This window comes from Hippoglossus hippoglossus, chromosome 16, assembly GCF_009819705.1.
Source record: "Hippoglossus hippoglossus isolate fHipHip1 chromosome 16, fHipHip1.pri, whole genome shotgun sequence".
NCBI classification, from domain to species: Eukaryota; Metazoa; Chordata; class Actinopteri; order Pleuronectiformes; family Pleuronectidae; genus Hippoglossus; species Hippoglossus hippoglossus.
This window is the reverse complement of record NC_047166.1, coordinates 9,550,728-9,576,335: the sequence shown is the minus strand read 5'-3', so window position 1 is coordinate 9,576,335 and position 25,608 is coordinate 9,550,728. Positions and strand designations below refer to the sequence as shown.

Here is a 25,608-nt window from a genome sequence, read left to right as displayed (position 1 = left end):
CTTGCATGTGTAGGCCTGACGTGTGTGTGTGTGTGTGTGTGTGCGTGAGTGTGTGTGCGTGTGTGCGGCGGAATAGCGTGATGGAGAGTTTGCACAGCTCCACTCATCATGTGCTTCTACTTGTAGTCTACAAGTGTAACATGGACACTCTTGAGTATGCGGCTCTCTGTGGAATTCTGGGCACTTTGACAATGTGTGAAACTGCAAGGTGAGGTGGCCGCAGCACCTCCTAAGAAACTCTGGATATTTTGGGGCTCCACCTCCATCTGGGGACCCCCCTGAATAATTACCACCTCTCTCCCTTTGCATGTTAGCTTTGTGCGCCCCTGTATTGTGTCTGAAGTGGGGGAATATGCATGCACATGCTCGTGTGAGCCGCCGTGGCAGCACATTAGACAGGACTTTGTTGGCATGGAAGTGCCAGGTGCGTGCCGGGGCCTATTTAGCTCCCTGAAATAAAAGAATATGGAAATAAGGCCGGAGACAAATGAATAATAAGTTGCATAACCCAGTTCTCTTTGACTGGGGGGGGGGGTCTGCAACTCCCTCAGCCCCCATGTCACTCAGCCAGAGACCCCTGACCCCTTCAGCCCAGTTATGAGAGGCGCTTTCTTTCTGTGGATGCATGTCCTTATTTTCTACTCCTTACTCTCCATGTTTTCTCAAAAATGTAAATATCATATTCGTTAAAAATTGCAGCCGCGAGGGAGGAAGTGTGTGTGTGTGTGTGTGTGTCTGGAAAGTCAAGTGAGACTCCATCCATGAACAAATTGAATGATAAACTGCCTTTTGTATGTACGTGCATGCGTGCCTGTGTCTATCTGTACATATGTGAGTGTGTCTCGTTGTTGGTGCACGCATGCTTAAGCGTCTGCCTATACATAACTCCCGCTCCAACATCCTGTCGCCCGCACTCGAGGGGGTTCCAGCAGTCAGCACGCCATTTCTCTCAAAGGAGAAGAGCTGCACCTGTTCACGCTCATCTCCCATCGGCCTTAGTTTAACTAGGAGGTGTGTGCCAGCGGCGGGCCTGTAAACAGAGGTAACTTATATGTCAGCCCCATGCCACAGATTTGAGCTGTGTGTGTAACAGATGGCCTGGACTGAGATGAGACAGAATGAAAGGGAGCGGACGAGAGGCTGCACCGGGGCACTGGCCTACTGACTCTGTGTAATAATTGAAATAGAGCTCTTCATAATACAGCATTAACCCAATAGCACGGCCATCTTCATAAATCCACTCAAATTGAAGCTTCGAGTTATGTCACGGGAGGCGGATTTGACGTCTACCTCAGATTTGATTGCAGTAAATGATGTGTCTGTCCTGTCTGGACTGAACCTGGCTGCATGTTAACTGATACTTTACTGTCTGTCTTTCTATTGTTTATTGTCTGTGTGGTGAATCGGTGTTTCCTGCTCTAACAACCTTGTCACAGAACATAAAGCGCTGTAATTTTTATCCTTCGTTTTTCTCACAGTTAGGAGAATAAAAGCCACTCTGCTGCTGCCTTGCATGCTGACAAAGTACAGAGCGTTGTGAGTGGCAGGGCATTTGATTTGTCACCCTCACATGCTGCTGCCTTTGTGAGTGTCGGTGCGTTCACCCACATGCATTGTTGACGCGAGGTGTTGATGTGAAGCCACACGGCCGGCCTCTAAATAGTTGGATCTGTGGCGTCGGATTGCGTATTCACATTGGATTAACACGCCGCACTGAGGGGGAGGCCTGCGCATGGGAGGCACACCTGATGCCCCTCCAGCTCTTCATGGATGAGAGGAGCTGCAGCGATGCTCATCGAGCTGTGAACATCCAGAAATTAACCTTGTATCATTAGTGGAATGCACGTATGTCATAGCCTGAAAAGGTAATCTCATCTGATTTTGACCAAAAGGCAACAGGCCGCGTGCGGTGACTTCTAACATCGTCAAAATACAGTGAGGTCAGAAAGTCAGAAACCATTTCCCAGATTTGCAGATTTCACTCCACTCAAATCAGTAAATAAAATTGGAAATCACTTTACCAGAATATTTCCCTTGGACCAGGTTTCAGAGTTTTTACCAAAACTACACATCACCTCTAAACTTCTATTGGTTTTAATGAACCGAAAGTTTGAAGCCTCAGATAAAGTTACAGGTTCATTTCTACATAACAAAGTCATTCAGTGTAGTTCATACCTCCACCAAGGCCCAACAGTTTAAATTCACCAGATCCATTTGGATTTACACCAAATCGCGCACACTCTTAAAAATCAGTCGCCTAAACATGACAGATTCTTTGGATCAATTTCCATCATAATCCATGAAAACGGAAATGAAAAACGCCCAATCTCACAATGTTAAAAAAAAGTGAGGAACAAAATCCTGCATCTGCCACCTGACACCACACCGCGCCCTTCTACAAAGTTTCATGGTAATCCAGGTTTTGCGTAATCCTGTTTACAAACAAACAAAATCAACAAATCAACAAACAAACAGACAGTTGTGAAAACATCCATGGTATTTACAGGTAATACATCACAAAACAGCAAAGATTAAATAAATGTAATGAAATTATAATTTTCAAGCAGTTTGCTCATTGCAACTTGTTGCGAGGTTATGTTTTCACAACTGTCCCTTTGCTGGTTTGTTTGTTTTTAAGCAAGATTACACAAAGGCAGCTGAGCAGATTTCCATGAAATCTGGTGGAGGGGTGTTCTATGGGTCAGGGAAGAACCTGTTCAATTCTGGTGCAGATCTAGATCCGGGGCGGAGCCAAAATAAAAAAAAATTGTGAGATGGAGCAATGTTCAAAAAAAGTTCTGCCGAATAATTCATGGGTCTTGATCAGGGGCGTTTAGAGTGTGTGGCATTTGGTGCAGCTTGATTAAATTTAGGGTGTTGGGCCTTGGCAGAGTAATGCGTTCTACTCAGTTTACATAATGATGCATCAGTGTTAAGGATCTAATAATATTACAGTGACCATTTTTCTGCACATTGATACTTTAAGGATATTTTACCTTTTATTTCGGGAAGTAAAACTTGCAGTGGACTATTTTTTACATCCCAGTACTGAAACTGGAGCTCAGGTTAACAGAGTATTTCCTCCACCACTGGTTATAAAGAAAAACACCAGCAGGATACATTTTGGGCCATGTTGACGTTCTCACTCTAAGGTCATCTCCTCCATCTTTCCTGCTGTTACTTGTTTCTGGCTTTAATTGGGTATTAATTAAGCAGGTTACCATCCTTATCCTGGGTGTAGTGAGCAAACGTTTAGGACGTGATGAATTAGAGAACGTGTGATATGAAAATAAATGTCATGCTTGTCACAGTGGGGGTGCAGCGGGACAGACGCCTCTAACAGCCCCGAAAAGCTTCCTGCCCTCGTTCATCCGGCCCGTCGCTGTGCACCGAGCTGCAGAAAGAGAGACATCACATGCTGGTGGGAAGTGGAGGACGCAGCCTCCCCATCACTGACACGACAACAATTATCTGTTACAGGGCGTTTTTTAAAGCATCGTTTTTGTCATTTAGAGTAAAAGATGCAGTATTTTCTGTGGCTGTCAGTGCGCTTTAATGACATTAGGCCACTTTTCCTCAGAGAAATCATGCATCTGCCATTCGTGATATGAGGGACTCGAGCCCCCTGGCAGCTGCCGACCGAGTCAGTCAGTGTCGTGGCAGATTGCATCACAGATAATACGCCCGTGTGGACAGGCGGTGAGTTAAAGCCAAATATGACTGAAAGATGAACGTGTGGTATCGGCTGCCCTGACACTGGAATGCAGTTTGCCGTTTTGAATTTCACATTAAAGACGCACTTGGCAAGTTTGCACGCTGCCCCGAACAGAGGGAGAGGTACATTCGCTAACTGAAGGCTGAGTAATGACACAACAACAGAAACATAACACTGATCTCAGCTCAGATTTACATTCCTTCCTCTTAATTGCTGTTTATGGTGGAGGTGGTTATTAAAATATGTTTGGATCAGGTTCAGGATTTTTCTCATTTGTAGGAACAAGTATTTTTCTGTAAAACTTTATTCTCGATTTTCACGGCTCACAGATCAGAGCTCTCCAATGAACATGTGAGCAGACAGAAGGACATGCTTTTGGCTTTTGTTTGTGATTATTTTCATCTAGACAAAGCCAAGTCATTCTAGGTCAACCAGAGTGTGCCTGATCTGGTTTTGAGTTTTCAAATACCTTTTATTTGCTAAAGGGAGAAGAAAGATAGGTGTAGGAATACCTGAAGATGTTAAAGAAATAGTTTGGCATTTGTGAAAATGGATTTATTTTATCTTCTTGCTCAGAGTGAGATGATAAGGTTGATTCCACCTTTGTGTCTGTATGGCAAATGTGAAAATAAAGGCTAGAAACAGGAAACAAAATCACCAATGATTAAATAGTGAAGAGTAAAAATATAGCAAGATACAGCATATTTGAGACAGACAATTCAATACAGACAATTTCTGAATAGTTGCTGAAAAAGACAGTTCAACATCACGAAAACAACGCTTTCATGTCAGCTGATACTCCAGTTCAGGGTTCTGGGTCCCGAGCTTCACTGAACTTTGAATAGACAGGTGAGCAGCTCTTTGTGCAGTCGGTCTTTACTCGCTGCAGCTCAATTACTGCAGGGGACTTTTACAGCTTCAGAGAGAAAGCTGCGACCAGCATCACCACAGGCCCGACAATCAGCCCAGTCCAAAAAGGCAATTGGTGCTGCACTGGTGACAATAAAATCTTGAAATCACTTCATGTCACAATCAGAGAGCAGTTTTACGCTACCTTTTCTGTCACTTTTGATGCGAATGAAGAAGTGGAACACTAAGAATGTCTTCCAGGAAATACTGTCTGAAAATGTATACAACTGTCTATATTTAAACAATGCTCCCCGTTGTTTATGAGGGACGGATATTCCCCCCCCTGGCTTCAAGTGTAGCCGCTCGGACCAGCTATAAACATTTCTGACTTCCTCGCAGGTCACACAAGAGGTTGTACAAACTCACTTTGCCTCAGTCTTGGCAAAGCGACTATGCACATTTCCCGCAAAATGCAGAACTCCCCCTTTAAGATGCAGTCAGCCACGGCCTCCTAACCTTTTGCAAATGTGTTATCATCGAGTAAGAGAGTGAGTTCTCGTGGAAGGTCCTCCCACCTGTGCCTGTTGCTGCCTGTTCTGCAAATCACCGCGGCCCTCGCTCTGTCATCTAACCTGGCTTAAGTGCTGTTTGCTGCAGCTGCACTTTCATTCAGCTCAACCGCCATAAACTTTTTGATAACTCCCTCTGACATGTGCATGCTTATTTCTGGAATCGCGTTAATCCCCCATCCTCCCTCGCTCCTCCTCTCGCTCCGGCTCTGTCTCGGCGTATCACTCTCTCGCTGTGGTTGTTTGTAATGATGGTTTGGTGTAGGCCACGTCCTTGACTGACTGTCTGTGGGTGGGAGCATCTGGAGCGTATAAAGAATGGGTGGAGATGGGTGGATGAGTGGACAAAAGACAAAATACGACCTGACCGCTGCTCAGCATGCTCGCAGGCAACTGTGGGGATTATTTTATTTTTTTTGGGTGAAAATGTGTGTGTGTGTGTGTGTGTGTGTGTGTGTGTGTGTGTGTGTGTGTGTGTGTGTGTGTGTGTGTGCGTGCGTGTGTGTGTGTGTGTGTGTGTGTGTGTGTGTGTGTGTGTGTGTGTGTGTGTGTGTGTGTGTGTGTGCTTCTGACATCTTGTTACCTGTGAGCTCAGTGACTTTGTGTACTCTCTGCAGGTGCTTCTACTTTAGTGGCCCTTTTTATACAGACACACACACACACACGCACACACACACGCACGCTCACACACGCACACTCACACCCCTCTAGCCTACATTAATGTTAACACCTTAATTCTTTGTTGGGGGGGTCGTGTGCCTGGTGTTCCTACTGCCCGGAAAGTGAGCAGTAATGTAGCATACATCTGCCGTCGAAGAGGCGTGACATGAACGACAGCACTACTCTTAGCGCTTGGAGAGTGTCGCTGCATGCATGGCCACACAGAGAGCGGGGGGGGGGGGAAGAGTGTTGGGCAAAGAGAAATGAACGTAGAGAGCGGAAAGAGGGTCACTCAGCTGAAGTGAACACTCCAGAGGGGACTGTCATGAACTAATGCAGGCCACCTCGCCACAACACAAAAGAGCATTTACACCCACACCACACAGACAGAGAGGGGAGATGAGTACGTACAAACTCAATCCCATCATCCTCCTCTGATTCCCGTTTCATAACCCGGCCCTTTTTTCTTTTTCTGTTGTCTCCTCTTTCTCTTCATCAAAGCTCTTCCCAAACAAACAGCAGATCCGGCATCAATAATGGAGCGGAGACTATCTTCTTGTTTAACGTACAGAGATGCCCACCCTGCTGTCACTTTTTAGATGAATAATACACACATGCAGAGAGAGGCCAGATGAGAGGGGACAAGGGACAAGATGGAGGTAGAGGAAAAAAGGGGGGGGGGGGGGAAAGGTAGCCTATTGACTAAAGTGAGTGGAAGATGAGAGTGGAGCAGGAGGACGTGAGAGACCGCCATGCATTAAAGCAGCACTCAGGTCCAGATTGCGGACTCAGCACTTCTCCAAACTGTCGGGGACAAACTTTGAGTGTCTCGTCCCCTCGGATGGACCAATAGCAGAGATGCTGCAGCGCTCTGTGCACATGGAGGGGTTGTCTGAGAGTTAAATAAAGGGGCTTTTACCGCCAAGTGGACTCGCCGGCTGACGTTGCCCTCTTTTGTTCTACGACTTCTCACACACAAGATCCAGTCATGATGCCTCCGCTCAAGATAATGCTTGGAAGGTGTGTGCAGCACAGCACTCACCGCTTATCTTAGGATGTCATGGTGAATTATTCAAAATGCTAATGTCACGCAATAAGACATAAGCTCCTCCAACAGCCCTCCATGTAATCCTCATGTACAGGTTTTCCCTGCAAAGATCGGAGGTGACGTGAGGACCTGTGGTCCCTGAGGGCCCGCGACGAGAAGCTAAATAGTAGAGGCATAAATATTAATGTCAAAATAGTTTGCTATATATTATTCATGCAAGACTCTGCCCCGAAGCAGAGGGTTAATTGAATTTGGACTGACACATTTGCTGCATTTGTGTGTTTGTTTTTGTGTTTTGATATAAACATGATGGTGCTTAATGAGGTCAGAATGCATGTTTGAATGCATGCGTTTCATGCAGTATACATATAATGTTCATTTAGAAGTGAGGGTTGATTCTCCATGGGAGCGAATCTATGGGCCGTTTTTATGTCACCACACTGAGCTTGAGAAAGCGCACAGTACAACATCCGCCCTCCTTCAGCGGCATCATAAAACAAAGCAGAAAAGGTGCGTCAGCAAAGTCAAATCGTCGTTCCTCTGAAAGGCTTCAAATTTCCTGGCCTGGTGGATTTAGTCTTTTCCCTGTAGCTGATTTTCTCCTGATCGGCTCTGCCAAGCTGTCCAGACAAACGCTGCACTAAAAAGCATTTATTCTGATGCCTGTGGCTGCATATAATCCCTCACTGTCACAGCCTATTTGTATTCTTCTTCTTGACACGATTCATATCACTCCGAATCCTGGAGCACGTTCCACGGAACATGTGTGAGTTTAGTGAGACTCGCATACAGACGATCTCGTGGGTGAAAAGAGAGAGACTGGGGGGGGGGGGGGGGGATTGCAGGACAGATTTGCAGGGTCTCCATCTGTGAGTATAATCCTAAAAACTAAAAATCTGTTTACAGCTCAGTCAGAGAACAGAGTGATGCAGGGATTCAAGTCATAAACCACAGATGAGACAATTTTCTTCTTATTCGTTTGATTTATTAAGAATAAGAATGTGTCTGTGTGTGTACTTGTTCTTATATCTTTATGAGGACCATTTTGAGCATATAGACCTTTACAAAGTGAGGACATCTGACCCATCCTCACTTTTTCAAAGGGCTGTTTGAAAGGGTTAAGAATTGGGGTTAGGGGTGGGGGTCTGCCATTTAGTTGTCATGGTTAAGGTCAGGGATAAGGTTCTGGTTAGGGTGTCAACAATGCATGGAGGTCAATGCAAAGTCCTCTTAGGGATAGCTGCACCATCCTGTGTGTGTGTGAGTGTGTGTGCATGTCTATCTATAGTTATGAGGGCCAATTTTGGTTCAATACCATCATTGTTAGGACTTTTGACGTTGTGAGGACATTTTGGCTGGTCCTCACAAATTAAATTGGCTTTTTTAGGGTTAAGACTTAGGGTTAGGGTTAGGTTAAGGGTTAGGGTCAGGGTCAGGGTTAGGGTTAGGCATTTAGCTGTGATGGTTAGGGTTAATGTAAGGGGCTAGGAAATGCATTATGTCAATGAGTGTCCTCACAACTATAGAGAGACGCGCATGTGTGTGTGTGTGTGTGTGTGTGTGTGTACACCTGAGAAATAAACAGCGTGCTGTATCAGTGAGTCACTGATGTTCAGCGGTTACCTTTTGAAATCTCATCCTCTGACTGTGATGATTGTGTGGATAACATTTTTCAGGCGCTCTTTGTCTGGTTGTCGGAAAGAGAAGAGGAGAGAGAGAGAGAGAGAGAGAGAGAGAGAGAGAGAGAGAGAGAGAGAGAGAGAGTCTTCTTTTCTCTGGTGAACGATTGTGTGACATGAAATGGAAACGAAAAGCATAAAAATTGTATGACACCAATGAGGAGAATTATTTATTTGTAAACAGAGGTGGATGGCTGCTGCCTCCAAACAATGCTTAGCGTGTGTGTGTGTGTGTGTGTGTGTGTGTGTGTGTGTGTGTGTGTGTGTGTGTGTGTGTGTCCACAGGCCTTTATGTGATCAGTGTTGTGCATGACAAAGTCAGACACTGTGCATTTTTCTCCATTATCTCAGTCTGTGTGAGCATCCAAAACCTGAAGTCTTACGTTTTTGCCTCCTCTGTGCACACAACAACTTTTGGCCTGTGTTCAATCGGAGAGTGCAGACCGTGGCAGACTGGGGCAACGCCAGCCACCATGGTTTTGAAATACTAATGGAAAATGTGAGGGCTTCAGCTTTGTGTGGGAAGCTGCCATGTGTCGGAACACAGCACTCGGCATCAACGTCACGTTGTGTGTGTGATTTTTTGCCAGCTTGCTTTATCAAGCACTAAAAGCAAATTATGTGAAAATACTCTCCAACATGAAAGTCATGAGCTATTCTCACGCCTTTCATTCCTGATGAGTGTAAATGACCAAACGCCTGTTAAATCTGGTATCAGACAAGAAACCAACACCGAGCGTATCGACGCCCTCAAAATGATGAAGGTTCCCCTTTCACCAAAGTTGGAGAAGCATCAGCTCGCTAAGTTTCAACAGGATGTGACAGTAACTGTTATGGCCTTTTAAAGTTGGGAAATTTGACCTTTAATCACGGTGCTCCATCAGGTCAATCGGTTTAATTTTTTAAACACCAGAACATTCTGCCAAAATGCATCATTACTCAGGATCGGTTATCTGGTTTGACAGATGCACACAGCTGGATCCCTCCCTGATTTTATTGCATGGAGGAAAAAATCAAAGAGATGTAGACGAATATTGGACCTGTTCCACCGGCAATAGCTTCCAACTACTTGTGGTTTTTAATAAAAAGAAAAAGACGGATTCATTGTAAACGCTAATCTTGAATATATTACTACAAAATCCATTTTTCTTAAAGGCATCTCAGAATCACACAGTCTGGGGTTTTCAGTCTTTAAGAGAACGCCTCATTACTACGAACTCTTTAAGATTTTACTTTTGAGCAGCGATCTCTGGTGACCATTTGAATTCTGTACATTGTGTTTTTCTGTGTACTCATGTCTCGTCTTTGTCTCTGCTTCCTCTCCCTCCAGTGATGCTGCTGGACACAACAGAGTCTACCTCAGAGCTGGGTTGGACCACCTATCCAGACACAGGGGTAAGCACAGAGTGGACTGTTGGTGGGCTCGTCTGCTTTTAGGAGACAAACCAAATGTGTTACACGTTACACATATGAGTGGATGGTTGTATTCACATTGTTTTGCAGTGCTTAAAGATATAATTTGTAATAATTCTTGATTAATATGTTTAAAAACAAACACAGCTATGTTATATGTATTGTTGACCTGTGTACATGTTTCCAACAATGTTCAAACCCAGAGAAATCCATGATTTTAATCAAGGTAACGGTAACATTTTATTTCGGTTGCCTTTCAATTGTGTTATATTTGCTTTACTCGTGGCCCTGCCCATCTCTGCAGTAACTTCAAGTGCAACCGACGTATTACGAAGGAGAAACACACTGCTAGCCAGTTAGCCAGTTAGCCAGTTAGCCAGTCTGCAGTTTGTGTGGGTCACTCTTAATGCATCATCATTGGCAATTGCTGTGTTAGTTAAATATAATTTCAACACATGACCTCATCCATGAACAGGACGTGGGTCAGATAGATTTTCATCGGCAATGGTGGTGAAGACAAAAACTCCCATGATCCCACGCTGCTTTACGATATCATCAAAGTAGGACTTTTGCTGTTGCTTTGATTGAGAGACCGCTAGTGACCAACGTTTTGTATGTTTGATGAGTAAAGAGACCTGTTTATACGAAACAAATTTTTTAAAATAGAACTGGTCCTGGTTACTAATTTTCTTTGGTACTGGCCTGTAAATAGAAAAATATGATTTTAATTATTGATTAATCTATTAATCTCTATTTTCTTGCTTATCTGTTTAATCGTTTGGTCTTTAAAATCTCAGAAAATATAGAAAATCCTTTACTACATTTCTTAATGAGAACCAACACTGCCCTATATAGAAGTGCTCAAAGATTAAAATAGAGCTACACATTTGTATTTGTTGTGATTGGTGTCAGATCAGTGTCATTATCTTGCAGAGTTGCCGGCATTAAACATTGAATTGTGGAGCTTTTAGCAGGTGGGCAACAGCGTGGGAATAAACGTGGTGATGGAACCATAGATCTGCCATTCTTGAGCTGTTCTTTATGTAAGGTTGTCGCTTGGCCTTCAGCTGTGAATACGTGTGTGTGTGTGTGCATGTGTGTGTGCGTGCATGTGTGCGTATACTTGCGTGACATTGCCAGGGTCAGCTCCCAGGGTCAGTTAAATTCACTCATGTGTGAGTGATTGTGGCTCAACTCTAATATGGCTCATAATTACACTCATACGCCGTCTTCATTGTCATCATCTCTGAAATAATCAGTCAAACTGTGGGACATTACATGTAGCCGAACCCGTTCTCGTTACCGTGCAATTCCTTTGCCAATTACCCGGAACAATATTATCCTGAGCCTCTCTCCTTAAATGGACAATATGTTCATGAACATCTGATTTATAAATTTAGAGCATCAAAATGAAAACACTCGCTACGTCAACACTACTTTCATGCGTGTTTTAGATGTGAGCAACTCCCCTATATACCATCAGAATTTCACATGCTGGTGTAAAATGTGAACGTACAGTAGTGTCGAGCCACATCTGGCAGACATGCACACTCACATCAAGTCTTTTATATCACCTTACACTTAACCGCAGCTTAACGCACCGTCATTATCACCCCAGTCTGGCCTCCAGTGTCGAACCATAATTGTACATGATGTTGGATTAATTAGGGCCGCATGTGTGTGAGGAGTCTGTGAACCATGATGGCAAATGCTAATAGGGGGACATGCATGAGGAAGGTTGTATGTGTGTGTGTGTGTGTGTGTGTGTGTGTGTGTGTGTGTGTGTGTGTGTGTGTGTGTGTGTGTGTGTGTGTGTGTGTGTGTGAGAGAGAGAGAGAGAGAGAGAGAGCCAGTCAGGCGGACCTTTTTTTTCTTTATGGTCCCTGGATGAGAAGTGCTTCTATGATGGAGATATGGTTATTTGACCTGCGGCATCAAGCTGAGAAAAGTAGAAAGACAGATCAAGGGGGGGGGGGGGAAGAGGGAGGTCGTGTGTGTGTGTGTGTGTGTGTGTGTGTGTGTGTGTGTGTGTGTGTGTGTGTGTGTGTGTGTGTGTGTTCTTTTTTTAACCCTTTCCCGACTTTTCTCCTCACATCTTTTAGTTTGCTTGAGGCGTGTTGGGGATATTCTTTGCTGCGCTCTCCTCCTGCTTCTCCTTGCCCTCTTACCGTCTCTCCGTTCTTTTCAATGTACTGACAACCGTCTTTGTCTCTGTCTTTCTTTCTCCATCTTTTAATCCTTCCTCCCTTTTGCCCTTCACAGTCCCAGAGCCACTGGGTCTCCGCCTCAAATTCTTTCTTTCATCCCCCAACTCAATCTCCACTCTACCCCTCATCTCCTCTCAGTGTCAAACCAGCAGAGACTTCCCACTTCTTACTGTAGTCTTTGCCTTTTTTGTCTCCCTTTTTTTTTTCACTCTTTGTTCCTCCATTGTGTGTTTGCACATCAGAGTGTGTGCACATTCATATTTTCTGCATGCCCCTTTCTCCGCTCTACAGTTTTGTCTATGGACCTGCCCCTGTGTTACATTTCCAGAAGTTGGTCTATGTTAAAAAGGCTGTTTGTTGTTGATCGTAAGAAGCTTGTGGCTCGAGGCAGGGATCGCTGGAGAGTGGGGCAGGCAGCTGAGAGGGGAGCTCAGCCTGGGCTGACTTTGGGTTCCTGGTGAATTGGTCAGGCAGCAGATTAGAGGCCTGGGTCAGACGGATGGGTGCACGAACACGCAGCAGGCTGGGGGATCATATCTCAAGCTGGGGCTTGTAGTCATGACGAAGATCTGGGCAACAGAGGATACAGGCAAGAAGGTGATGGTGAACCTGGAGCCCAGACAAGCAATAGCAACACACAAGTAAGCATGAACTCAACAACCGGAAGCTTGGCCCTAGCGTGGTCGCAGTGAACGGACGGCGGCCGCGGCTCAGGAGGTACAAAGCAGAACATCCAGATAAATGAGCCAGAAGCTGAGCGGTTCCACATCAGTCTCCCCCATTCCGCGTGCTGATGTGTCCTTGGGCAAGATCCTGAATCCAGCTGACTGTGTTTGAGTGACGGATGATGAAGAAAGTGCTGCACAACTTTATTTGTCCTGGAGAGAAATTGGTTTCGAAGCAAGACATGGACAACTGACCCTTTTCACCGCGGCCATTTTGGCCTGAAGTAGAAGATAAACACAGATGCTACTTGTCATCAAGGTTTCGTACCCAAATACAACAGAACCTTCATTAATGTGATTAGTAAGACCATTGTTCACCGACTATTTCAGGGCAAAATGGCTGCAGCAAAAAAAGGGGATTACAAAACATGACATAACATAGAATACGTTAAAGGGGGAGGGGAGGTCGGCACAGAAGGTCACAGATTTGGGAGAACAATAGGGGTCCCAAGTTGACCTTACAATTGTTGAATGACTATTATGTTGCTGAATAAATTACAATAAAAGTTAGAATTACAAATACTATAATAGAAAATATTATAATAAAACTAGAATGATGCCATCATGGCCATATGCCCAGGTATGCAGGCGATTTGTCAGGACCTGGACACACACACACACACATAAGGACAAACTAGGGACAAACAAGAACCATACGGATAACTGCAGGAAGACAAGGAAGTGAAGGAGAGGCAGAACTTAGACACAACACCCTGTCCTCTATCACATGAGAGTGCGTGGGTCTCCGGCATTTCGGTTCAAATTAAATCACAATGAGTCGTCCCTATTTTTTTTTCCCTCTCTCTTTCCAACGCTTCGTCCACCCCTCCTCCCCAATCTGCCCCGCTTTTCTTCTTTCTTTCTCCACGAGGGAGGGACACCACAAGACAGGGAGAAATAGGAAAGGGAGAGGGAGGGGAGCGGAGGGGAGGCGGCGGCAGCAGCGGAAGGGGGATCAGGGTTTGGGGTCAGAAAACAACTGTGTTTTTTCTCCCATAAAGGTAGAAGCAGATTACATTGAGTGTCGCACACAGATACCAGCGGCAACCCTCTTGCTGAAAACCTTTTTTTTCCCAACAGGGTCATTGCTGCAGGCACCTGACTCTGTCACACAAAAATATCCACTCACATGCACTCTCTCCGTGCACGGTTTGCCCAATTGTCCCTCTCCCCCGCTCTCCATCTGCATCCCCACACCCCACCATGTGCTCTCTGTTGTCCCCTCCATCCGATTTCTCTCATTCCCAAGCCTGACAGAGGGTGAATCACGGCCTGGGAGAGAGAGAGAGAGAGAGAGAGAGAGAGAGAGAGAGAGAGAGAGAGAGAGAGAGAGAGAGAGAGAGAGAGAGAGAGAGAAAGAGAGAGAGAACTGTCCTTTCACTCCATTAGACTGACAGCGCCTCAGACTTTTTCTATCTGCTCACTGATCTTATCATTATTCCAATTGGACCAAATACGAATGCACTCTCTCATGTGTGATGCCACAAAGATCTTTGTTCGCACTGGCTGTCAGAACAACACACAGACGGAGACGTGAGCACGCAGAGATACATTAACATGCACAAACACAGAAACTCACACACATGCCAAATGCGCCCTGATAGGGTGTCAGAACCTTTTGTCCTGTTGCCTTTGTTGCAGGGAGAATAATGATGATGAGGCCTAATACATAATTCTTCTGTGTTACAACAGAAAAGGGTCTGCTTGTCACTCAGAGCTACACGGGCTTAAAGCAGAGCCTTTTCATCCTCGGAGGCACTGTACTGTATAATTGGTGAAACTAAATCCTGAGCCTACATTTACATTTTGACTCATCTGTTAGTCTCATTGAGAACCGTGCGTCTGTGCCGCTCACGTCCATTTCTATTGGTGCATCCACAAGTATTCAGATGAGTCAAATTATGAAAAAAATCTGTGTTTGCCACCCGTCACTCAAGAGTAATGATACACATGAATAAATAATATTTCATTACAGTACATACCAACCAAAAAATACAAACATCATATTTTTAAGTTTTGTTTTCGCTCTCTGAATCTTGCTTCTTTCTTACCTCTTGTCATGTTTGGCCTTGGAAACAGTTTTGGTTTTAATTGAGTTTGAAATTAAGTTTATTTTCCTGCCCCCATCCTTTATCAGTGAGTGGAGGTGAACTGAATTTTGTATAGAATCTTTGAAATTCACTTTTGAAATATCTCTTCGCTCTGGAAACATTGTGAACAGTTTTCCTTTAGAAGTGTTTTCCACTTAAGAAATAGTTTCTTTGAAAACCATTGACATTGCACCCCGTGTATGAACCAGTACAATCAGGACATATGGTTTCTGAGGAATCACCTTGATGTGTAGTTCTGGCTCAGTGTTGATTTGTCAGTTTGGCACTTTGGTCCTGACTCAAATATCAAAGCAGATCTTGGATGTATTGCAGTGAAATATTGCATTGGCATTCAAGGTCCCCGGAGGATGAACCCTATTTATCTGGTGAGCTAATTTGGTATAAAAAGTGTATGATTCCTAGGCGACCCATCCCAGTGACTTCAGTGAATCCTCATCCAAACCAATTTTGGCACAGATGACCTCACTGGCTCTCAGCTGACACTGGTGTGGCTAACAGCCAAAATCGAGAATGGATTTGAAAGTAGCATTGCTATATATGGGCCACACTCAGGTTCGGGGTCCTGGCATATATTTGGATAGAAGAAACAGTAAAACGCAGCCAGATCGGTAGGCTTAGTGGTTAAGGTTAAGAAAATGCATAAAAAAATGGTTTTTTCTTGATCATTACAGTTGCATCACTTGAAACATGTTTTGTTCTAACTGAAAGGTTCAAATGGTTTATCTAACTGCTGGTTTCATAATCACTGAATCAATGATAATTAGACAATGGAAAATCTATCATGGAGTACACAGAGGACATGGAGATGACCTACATCACTGCAGTGAAGAACAACCTCTGGATTCAATACCACTTCGTGTTATAACCGAACGAAACAAATGCTTTGTTATACAATTCTCACAAAGGATGAAGATGTCAAACAGCGGTGTGAGATCCTAGTTAAGGACAAAACCCAAATGTCTGCCACACCGGAAATATCCTAAATATTTACCTTGTGACATATAAACCAAGATTCACCCTGTTGATAATTGTTAAACGTAGCAGGGTTTTTTACCACAGTTTATACAGAGTGACTCTTGAGCGCTCTGCTTCATATCACATCTTTCTTTTACTATGTTGAGTTTACACAAGCTCATAATGTTGTTTCTGTTTCTCTCAGTGGGACGAGGTCAGTGTCCTCGACGACCGGGGGAAGCTCATACGGACCTTTGAGGTCTGTAATGTCAACCAAAACCCCCGTCAGCAGGACAACTGGTTGGCTACACCTTTCCTGTTACGCCACTCGGCTCCACGGGTGTTTGTCACATTGCGTTTCTCGGTGCGTGACTGTGCCAGCCTGCGATCACCATCACCCACCTGCCGAGAGACGCTCACCCTGTACTTCAAACAGGCCGACTCCCAGAGGGAGCTGGAGAGGACCTGGGCGGCTGAGGTGAGGCAGAAGAACAACATCATTGGATGTGCTGTTTTAGGATCCCCATGTTATATGACCATTATATATTTATTACATACTCAATGTTGTATTTTATGTGCAATCCACCTTATTTGGAGTCACAAGAACTGATTAGATCTCCTGGAAGAAATTATATTATATACAAATTTTGCCTTTTCTTTTTTTTGTTGCTTTTTGCAGTTGAATATATTTCTATATAACTATTCAAATAGATTAACATATCTGACAGGGACGGTAATAACAAAAATGTGGATTTGTTTTATATAAGGTTTATTGTTACTAAATGGATAAATAACTAAATTAAAACGTGTGATAAATTAAGTAGAAGTAATATGAAATGTGTCTAACGTTTATCTGACCTGACACTTGGGAAACTGGAAATATTTGAGTTGAATATCACCCGAGCAGCAATTATTTAATAGCTTGTTTGTTGTGTGTTTTGTCCTCTTGTCTATAACAAGGTCGCAGCATCTTCATCAACAGACTGATAAGAAATTCAAAATGTTCTGCACCTAATCTCTGATTGTGGTTCATACAAATCAAGATCTGAACTTGATTCAGCAGGGAACATTTCCTCTGTTTCTCTCCAGCTGTTTTTCGTCACTGCTGGAAGCAAACAACCCTCAGACAGAATCACTAAAAAAATGTGATTGCTGTTTGCACCAAAACAGCAAAAGCGCTCATCATCCCATGACAAGGAAGTAATTGTGTAATCACCTCGATTATTGTTGCGCTTGCCAAGAAAAGCTGCTGAGATTGACGGCCTCCTCAGACCACGCTGGTGTGAAGCACATGCTACGGTTTCCAAAATGCAAATACGCGCCACTGTGGTTTCCAGAAACGTCACTTGAGTCCCGCTAATTACATCTTTAGAACATAAAATAAACAACAGTAGCCGTTTTACACTCACTGCAGGAAATTCTCTGATGTCAGTGAAGCAGTAAGCACATTTTTCCAGTGACTGACATGCTGTTGTAAGATGAATTTGTATATTTCTGTGTTTAGTTTTGCATGTTTGCGTGTTGCGGTGGGGCCAAACTACCCGAGCTCCATATGCTGTTGCAGTCACAGTGGGAAGGGTGCAGTGTTTTTTGTACAGATGAATGCATTTATCCTTAGGGATGTGAGATGCTTTTTAAATATGCAAATCAAAGCCTGATGAGGAATCAGAGGAGAAGAGCACAAAGTCTGTGCAGGGACTGGAGCAGGATCCCCCACTGGGACCTTCAGACTGCATATCTGAGTAAACATTTACCCTCCTCACTTAACTGTCTCATCTGTGCCTGGGAAAGAACACAGCACAAACTCAAGCTGGTTTTTCTTCTCATCCTTTCCCTCCCTATCATAACTGCTTTGCTTTTTGCACATTTCCAAAGCGAGCTAGTCGACCACAAGTTCTCTCTGTGCATTTTGGTTTTCTGTTAACCACTCATCTTTACCTCCACTGACTCTTTCGCTCTGTCCTCGCTGCAGCCGTCCAGCAAGGAGAAGGACACCAGGGAGGGTTGGGTGAAAGTCGACACCATTGCAGCAGATAAGAGTTTCTCCAAGGTGGAGCCCAGTTCCCCTCACCAGTACCAGCCGAACAGATACAGTCGAATCAACATCAAGACACGCAGCTTTGCCCCTCTCACACGCAACGGGTAACTGCCACTGAACTACACTTTGTTGCTCATGCTTTATGAATGTCCTTGCTGTTCTCCTTCTTAACGCCTGACGCATGTTGCAGATTTGTCCTGGCTATTGTTGACAGTGGAGCTTGTGTTTCCCTCATGGGTGTGTCCGTCTTCTACCGGCGCTGTCCAGCCACCAGCCTCTACTTGGCCTCTTACCCTGCGACACCCTCGGGGGCAGAGCCCACAGCCTTAGTGCCTGTGAGCGGGACATGTGTCCCCAACAGTAAAGCACAGGGAGGCACGGCCCCTCGCATGCACTGCAATGCTGAGGGAGAATGGATGGTACCTGTAGGAGGGTGTGTCTGTGACGGAGGCTTCGAGCCCAACCTCAATGGATCCGCCTGCTTGGGTGAGTCTGAGTCTCGCAGCGTACAGATCAAGTTGACTTCCACAGGGATGAGTCTGACAATCTGCACAATATTAATTTAATTAGTTATAATTAAGTGAATCAGCTTTGTGTTGATGGTTTCAAGAGATCTCCAGTTTCATATTGCACTTCCATAGTGTTAGAGGGATAGTTCACCCAAAATTGAGAATTCACTCATTATCTGCTCACCACTATGCGTTTGAGTCCACAAAGCACTTTTGGAATTTAAAGGGGACATAGCATGCCCATTTTACCACAAGTTGATATGGTTCCTTGGGGTCTTAATGAAATGTCTGTAACATACTTTGGTCAAAATACCACAAGGATCATATAAAACAGCACCCTTTTTACCCTGTATAAAACAGCCCTCCACAGAGTGACCTGTTTTGAGTGCCTGTTCCTTTAAATGCTAATGAGCCAGCTCCCCCCTCCCCCCTCTCCCCCCATGATTTTAAACGATATAAATTACATATTTTATATGATGTAAATTATCAAATATGCACGGGCCAAGACCATGTAGGGAGACTTCCAGTTCCTTGTTACGACACAATACCCAGGAAGCGCAATCGAGTCGCTCAAGCATGACGTTTCTGACTTAGAGGAACTATAACAAAACGCGCGAGTGTTTTTTCCCCAGAGTTTTTGGGTTGGTAGACATGCCAGATACCCACATTAACCTGTAGAAGCACTAACAAAGTGGAATTTGCATGCTATGTCCCCTTTAAGGGTTAAACAGGGTTGCAGACAAATCCAATACAATTGAAGTAAATGGTGACCACTTCTTCAAACAGAAAAAAAACGACATAAAAAAAACATAAAATGCATCCATACTGCTCCTGTGATGTCACCCAAGTGTCCGTAAGCCCCGACATTCAAATTCAACTCGAAATGGCGTCATTGACACCATGTTTGTAGCCTTAATGTCCGGTACCGGAAATTGCGTTGCTACAGCGCAACCTTTAAGGCCAAAAATCCGGTGTAAATGATGCCATTTCGAGTCAAATTGAATTTTCTGTGAACTATCCCTTTAAGGGGCTTTGTGCTAGATGGATGGAAAAAAACAGGAATGTTTAAAAATGTATCAAAATGGTTGCAGCAGCAGACGATAGTCAAAATCATTTCTCACATTACTCCTCAGATAGTCACGGTTAATTATTTAATCCATTGAGTTTGATCTAATTAGCATTAGTAAAGAGAACAGCAAAAGCAAGTTTTCTTATACAACTACATGATTTGCAGTGGTTCTGGTGGACAGTGCATTTAATGCAGAAGCTGTCTGTAATTTTGAATTTGTTTTAATTACCTATTAACTGACTGTGATTAGTGAATTTACCCTTTTAGTGCAAGTGAATCTGTTCAGGAGAACTCACAAGAACCAAGATGTACAAATATCTCTATTTTACTGGGCCAATCTTGACTTTCTGTCAGTTCTCCTCTCGGTATTTCATGGGATACGCAGCATCTGGATCAATAGTTAAAGGAGCTGCTGTCACTCTGATTCACAACCGTGTGTTAAATGTGAGGACAGGGCAGGCAGGTCAGGGCGGGATGGGATGAGAAGCAGAGCGGCCGTGTCTCATCCATGCAATGCATCTGTAGTGATGTAACTGTGCACGATTTGTCGGCCATCTATACAGAAATATCTTCAGGAAATACAAGGAAACTGTAGGGATACAGGAGAGGAGAGGAGAGGAGAGGAGAGGAGAGGAGAGGAGAGGAGAGGAGAGGAGAGGAGAGGAAAGGAATATCAATAGAAAAATGCACACCGCTGAGAGCCAAACAGATACTAAGGTCAGCAATTGCAAACGTGGTCAAAGGCGTTTGCACCTCTTAAAGTGGGTGTAAGAGGGAGAAAAACACGGGAAAAAATATATTTGAGAGATGTCCAGACGGACAGGAAGGGATATATGGAGAGAGCAGGAGGAGGGAAAGAGGAAGAGAGCGAGGGAGCAGTAGTGCGAGGGATGTGACACATTTAGGTCATGGCGATGTAATGGCCACTCGTCTGTGAACAAGTGACAGAAACCGCAGGGGGAGTGGGGGTGAGTGGAGGAAAATAGGGAGAGATGGAGGGAGAGTGAAAGATAGGAGGATGCAAGTTAATGACTTAAAGAACTGAGCGGGCAAAAAAGTCTGAGGGTGTGAAGGGAAAAGAGAGGATGAGCACAGGATTCTTTTTGTGCGTGAATGTGCTGCGATGCTGATGCTGCGTTTCAATCCGTCCCCATACGTCTCGGGGCTGAAAAGCCAGAATTACTGTAAAACTCTGTGGTCCACCAGGAATTTCAATGGACATAATAGCTCAGTTCCCTCACATGGGGGCCCTCAAAGTCTAACTAACTCCAGGACAATTAGTCCTCTAATTCTGCCAAGTCAGCTGTGAAATGTGTTCATGCTCTTTTGCTTTTACATCTGCACTCAGTCCGCACTTGTGTTTGTCCGCACTTGATTGATGTTTTCTGACAAATCACCCCTCGGTTTCGGCTCAGCTGCCGCAGCAAAGGCCTGCGCTGCCTGTCTATGAATGATCTAACACGTTTCTGCCCACGCTGCTCCGGCTTTTTGTTCCGACCCTCATTTGATTATGTTTTGTTGATCACTCCACTGACTAATGATTTGGATTGGCATCATTACATTGTTGTCCTCCCCGGGTCCCTGGGATTATTTAGAAAGGAGGCAGATGGTTGGCTGGCGATGCAGTCGTCAAGGATTATTAACAGTAGCCGAACTTTCTTTGCTGTTCTCAATCGTACATTTTGTTCTCGTTTGAATTAAGCACCAAGGTCGTTTGATTACAGCACAGAGTTTGCAATATTAGTTTGTGAATAAGATGAGTCGGTTTGTCAGGGTCTTTAAAAGGTGCAATAACTTTATTTATTATATATATATATATAGTAATATATATTATATATAACTATTTTTTTTTTTTTTCTCAGAATGTTTCTTTCACTGTGTCAGACCTTGGATGATCCCATTTTTATGTGTTAAAAGTGAAAATGAGAAAAAAACTCACAGTCGCTTGTTAATCTACCTCATGTGTGGTGCCTGATTTTTCTGTTAAGTCCGTAACTCCCTTGAAAACAGCACTGCAGCGTTTGGACCGGTGCTAAATAAAAATAAAAAAAAACAGCTGAAACATCAAACACTTACAAAAACACAGCCGGCACTTTGGCAGGCTGACATTAAAAGATCATTACTCAATTATTTATGAAGGTGTTCGTCTCAAGCAAGTCGAAAAAAGAACATTTGGGTTCTGTGTGATCATCTCCAGTCTTTTGAAAAATGTGAAGGGGCCGTGGCAGATGACAAGCAGCAGCTAGTCAGACTCACGCAACCATGGCAGTTATTTTATTTTCCTGCCAAACAAGAGAAAGATGTTTCTCTCCTTTGACATTTGCATCGCACAAGAGGGATGGAGAGCACAGGCGGAAACACGGCCAAGCATGAGACATAATTACACCTGTTCAGCCAAACATGAAACAGTCCTTTATTTGCGGGCTCCCAGAGCTGGTCCGACCTGGCCGTGCATCATCCTCAGACGAGCCTCATCCTTCTGCAGGATTCCTCTTGTATATTAAGCCACTGTCGAGGATTTGGGACAAGGATTACTGCAGAATGCTCAAACGGACTTTGACTTCATTTGGACCTATGTTGGGCTTCTTCTTCTTCTTCTTCTTTTCTTTTCTTTTTTTCTGTGGGGTGTGACTGTGTTCTGACAGAGAAATCTTCGACTTGTCAGATTGTGCTGATTTGTCACCTAGAGTGCTCACTCTCAGCACAGACACGTCCGCTAAATAGGCCGAGGCACGTCGTGGTGGAGAACAAGAACATTTGGGGAGGAAGTGAAGAAAAAGTGCAAGTGTGGTATTGTTTGAAGTGTCATGGGTGACTCCATTCTGGTCCTAAAAAGACACTGTTCACCAGAAAGCAAGAGATTTGTTTCCTCTAAGAATAAAAAATCCATCTCTTATTTCAAGCCATTTGAATGTGTATGATGTGCACATTAAAATATCTAAAAACGACTACACTCACGTTATATATTTTGTTGACTTCCAACTATGTTTAAACCCAGAGAAATCCCAGATTTAATCTAAAGCTAACAGACATTTCATTTGGATCACCTTTTAATTGCGTCAAATCTGCTTTACATGCGTCTTTGTCCATCTCTGCTTTAACTTCCCAGACAAACGAGGCATGAGGAAGGGCAAAATACACTGTTAGCCAGTTAGCCAGTTAGCTGTTTGCATAATAATGGGTCACGATTATTCATTGCTGTTTTCTGGGTAATGTAAATAAAACTAAAATACATTAACTAATTTGTGACAATGGTGGTAAAGACAACAACTCGTGATCCTACACTTCATGACATCATCATCCTGACTGACAGAGCCAACTGTTGTTTTTGCCAAAAAATTTTACATTAACAGATTTTGACTCATAAATGTAATTGCTGAATTGTCTCCCCTCGTGTCCCACATTCACAGAAACAACACTGAGGACGTAATAATCTCAATGTCCTCGTGGCAGCCTCTGCTTGATTTTAATCCGTTGTCAGCGACATGTTGACGAGGCAAGATTTTCCTAAAAAAGGTGAACAGTGCGCTTGTCGACCCCCAGATGGGAAGGTGCAGGACCAAAGCAGCTTACAGGGGATAAAGAGAAGTAGTCCGCGCACTCGAAATTGCGAAATCGCTTAAGTTTAATGAGTCGAGGTCTCGCTCCGGCAAACATCCATGTGAAAGAAAAGCAGCCTAAATATATACATGAAATTACCCCCTCCAATTACAATTAGACTAATTTGCTTCACGTAACCTCCTAATTGTGGGCGGATGAGTTATTTTAGACCACACTATGGTTTTTCTTTCTCATGGATGATGAACATCCTTGATGGTCCAAATGTTTCCTCATTAAACATTTGTGAACTTGTTACACTCAGTGTTCAGGCTCTGATTTATCTTTTTACTTAGGAGTTTTGTATTTGTCTAAAACACGCTGTCAAATTTTATATCGTGCACTGAATCTGTCTCTGAGTAAAGTTCAGTCTCTGTTTTTACTGCTGTATTTTTAATGGGTTGGGAAAACCGACTTGTTTATGTGGAAACGTCCAAGGAAGGATTATTTGCTGTCACGTATGTTCTTTTGGAGCTCACATTGGAAACACATGGTATTAGAGCACATGCATAGGGTCTGTCTGTTTCCAGGCTTCACTGAGTTGCACGAGGAGTGGAAGAGCGCAGGGAAAAGACATTTACAGTTTGACCCAAGTGTACCCACCTCGCCTGTTGTGTGGTCGCATCTGTGAACGAGCTTATGTGAGTGTCTGAGGGAGAGAGAGAGAGAGAGAGAGAGAGAGAGAGAGAGAGAGAGAGAGAGAGAGAGATTACGCTGGAAGCCAAAAGAAGGAATGAGTGCATGAAAGAGGGAGAGGAAGAGAGAAAGAGGGAAATTGGGTCAGTGATCTACATACCAAAGTATTATGTTAACGTCAAATTACTCACCCCTTTGCTTTTTTTGTATTACTGTTTATCCTCTTGGAAATTAATTTATGTTTTCAATTGTACTATTTTATTTCTTTTTACAACATTTTTTCAATTTGGTTTATATGTAACTTATCTCCTTTTCCATATCAGTAACTATCTATCTATCTGTCTATCTTTCTATCTGATGTCCTCCCGTCACTCGTAAATTTCATTACCATGAACTCCCCAGATAAATGGATTAGATCAGATTCAGCTTAATCTCCATTGTAATATAGCAACAAGCCACAGTTTAGCATCAAATGAAATTGTACAAACACTGACCGAAATCATGTGTTATTAAGACAAAGGTACAGAATGAACAAAAAACAGATGCGGTTATAGTTCAGCATACACTTCATGCAGTTGAGACATAAAAGTTATTTGATTTCAGTCGAGTAAAGATGCAATAAACTTTCATCATCATTTTATCTACAGACACTTTTCTCAAATCTGCGAAATTTGTAACAAGCCGTCCAAAAAATCTGGTCGAAAATCATCATTACAATTACAGAAATAGTTAATCAACTTTTAAAACAGAGTCATTTTCCAGTGATTAACAAATCAGTCTGAAAGTCAAAGTAAAAAATTTAAGTGAACCCAGAACATCTCAATTGTGCCCCTAGTGGCTGGCTGCAGCATTTACCCGGCCCCTCCATGTTAGCAGATGGGACATTAGACAATCCAAAAAGCCAAATGTCAAATACATTCAGTTTAGGTAGTGTGCATTTTAAATCCTTATAATCCTTGTAAGTTTGGTTTAAATGAGTTATTTGATGCTATAAAAACAGTAATATTGATTTTTGGATTGGTCAGACTGGTGTATTAGTGGAATCTCAGTCCCGCAGAGACTTATTGATTTTTATCAGCAAACCTTGAACTCCACTGTTCTCAATCCCTCCTCCTCCCTCTCTCCTTACTACCTACGGAACTTCAGTGCTGCGCTACAGAGTAAAGGGAGGGGGGAGTGGATGGTTGGGTGAGCACTCATTGGCTGCTGTAATCGGGGGGGGGGGGGGGGGGGGGAGGGGGTTTAGTTGTTGCCCATAACAGTCCCGATAAGAGGCTTTGTAGCAAAGTCATGTTTGGTGTCAGATCTGTAAGAGAACACGTCTGGTAATGTGCAGCCGGGACATAAAAGATGGAGGAAGGTGGATATTTCCCTCTCTTCCTCTGAAGTCGCTCTCCTGCGACCTTTCTCTCCCTGTTTGCTCTTTTTTCTTTTTACCCATCATCTGGCACTCATTTACATAATCCCTCTGTTCACCGTCCAACTGTCCCGGGCCATCCATCTTCATGTTTCTCTTTCCCTTTTTTCTCGTTTATTCTCCCCCGATGTTCTCTCCTCCCTTTCTTTTCCTCCCTTTCCACCTCTTCACACCTGTTTGAAAGCAAAGTCGGCTCTCGGAGACAAGTGAGAACACAAAAAGCCTTTTATCTCTGTATTTTTCTCCCACTTTCACATCTTACCTGCTAGTATTCTACTCCCACGCTGCCCAAGCACCAGCACACACACACACACACACACACACACACACACACACACACACACACACACACACACACACACACACACACACACACACACACACTCACACACACACACACACACACACACAT

General features: G+C 43.7%; 1 protein-coding gene across 2 annotated transcripts in view; it reads left to right on the top strand.

The window, feature by feature from the left end:
* The window catches only part of ephb6 (eph receptor B6), a 35,298-nt gene that overhangs the window by 201 nt on the left and 9,489 nt on the right, over positions 1 to 25,608 (top strand). For both annotated transcript variants that reach the window (XM_034611021.1, XM_034611020.1), the window contains exons 2-5: positions 9,851 to 9,915; positions 16,136 to 16,408; positions 17,903 to 18,072; positions 18,159 to 18,454. In XM_034611021.1, coding sequence (XP_034466912.1) covers positions 9,851 to 9,915; positions 16,136 to 16,408; positions 17,903 to 18,072; positions 18,159 to 18,454 — 804 coding nt within the window. The remainder of the gene's footprint in view (positions 1 to 9,850; positions 9,916 to 16,135; positions 16,409 to 17,902; positions 18,073 to 18,158; positions 18,455 to 25,608) is intronic.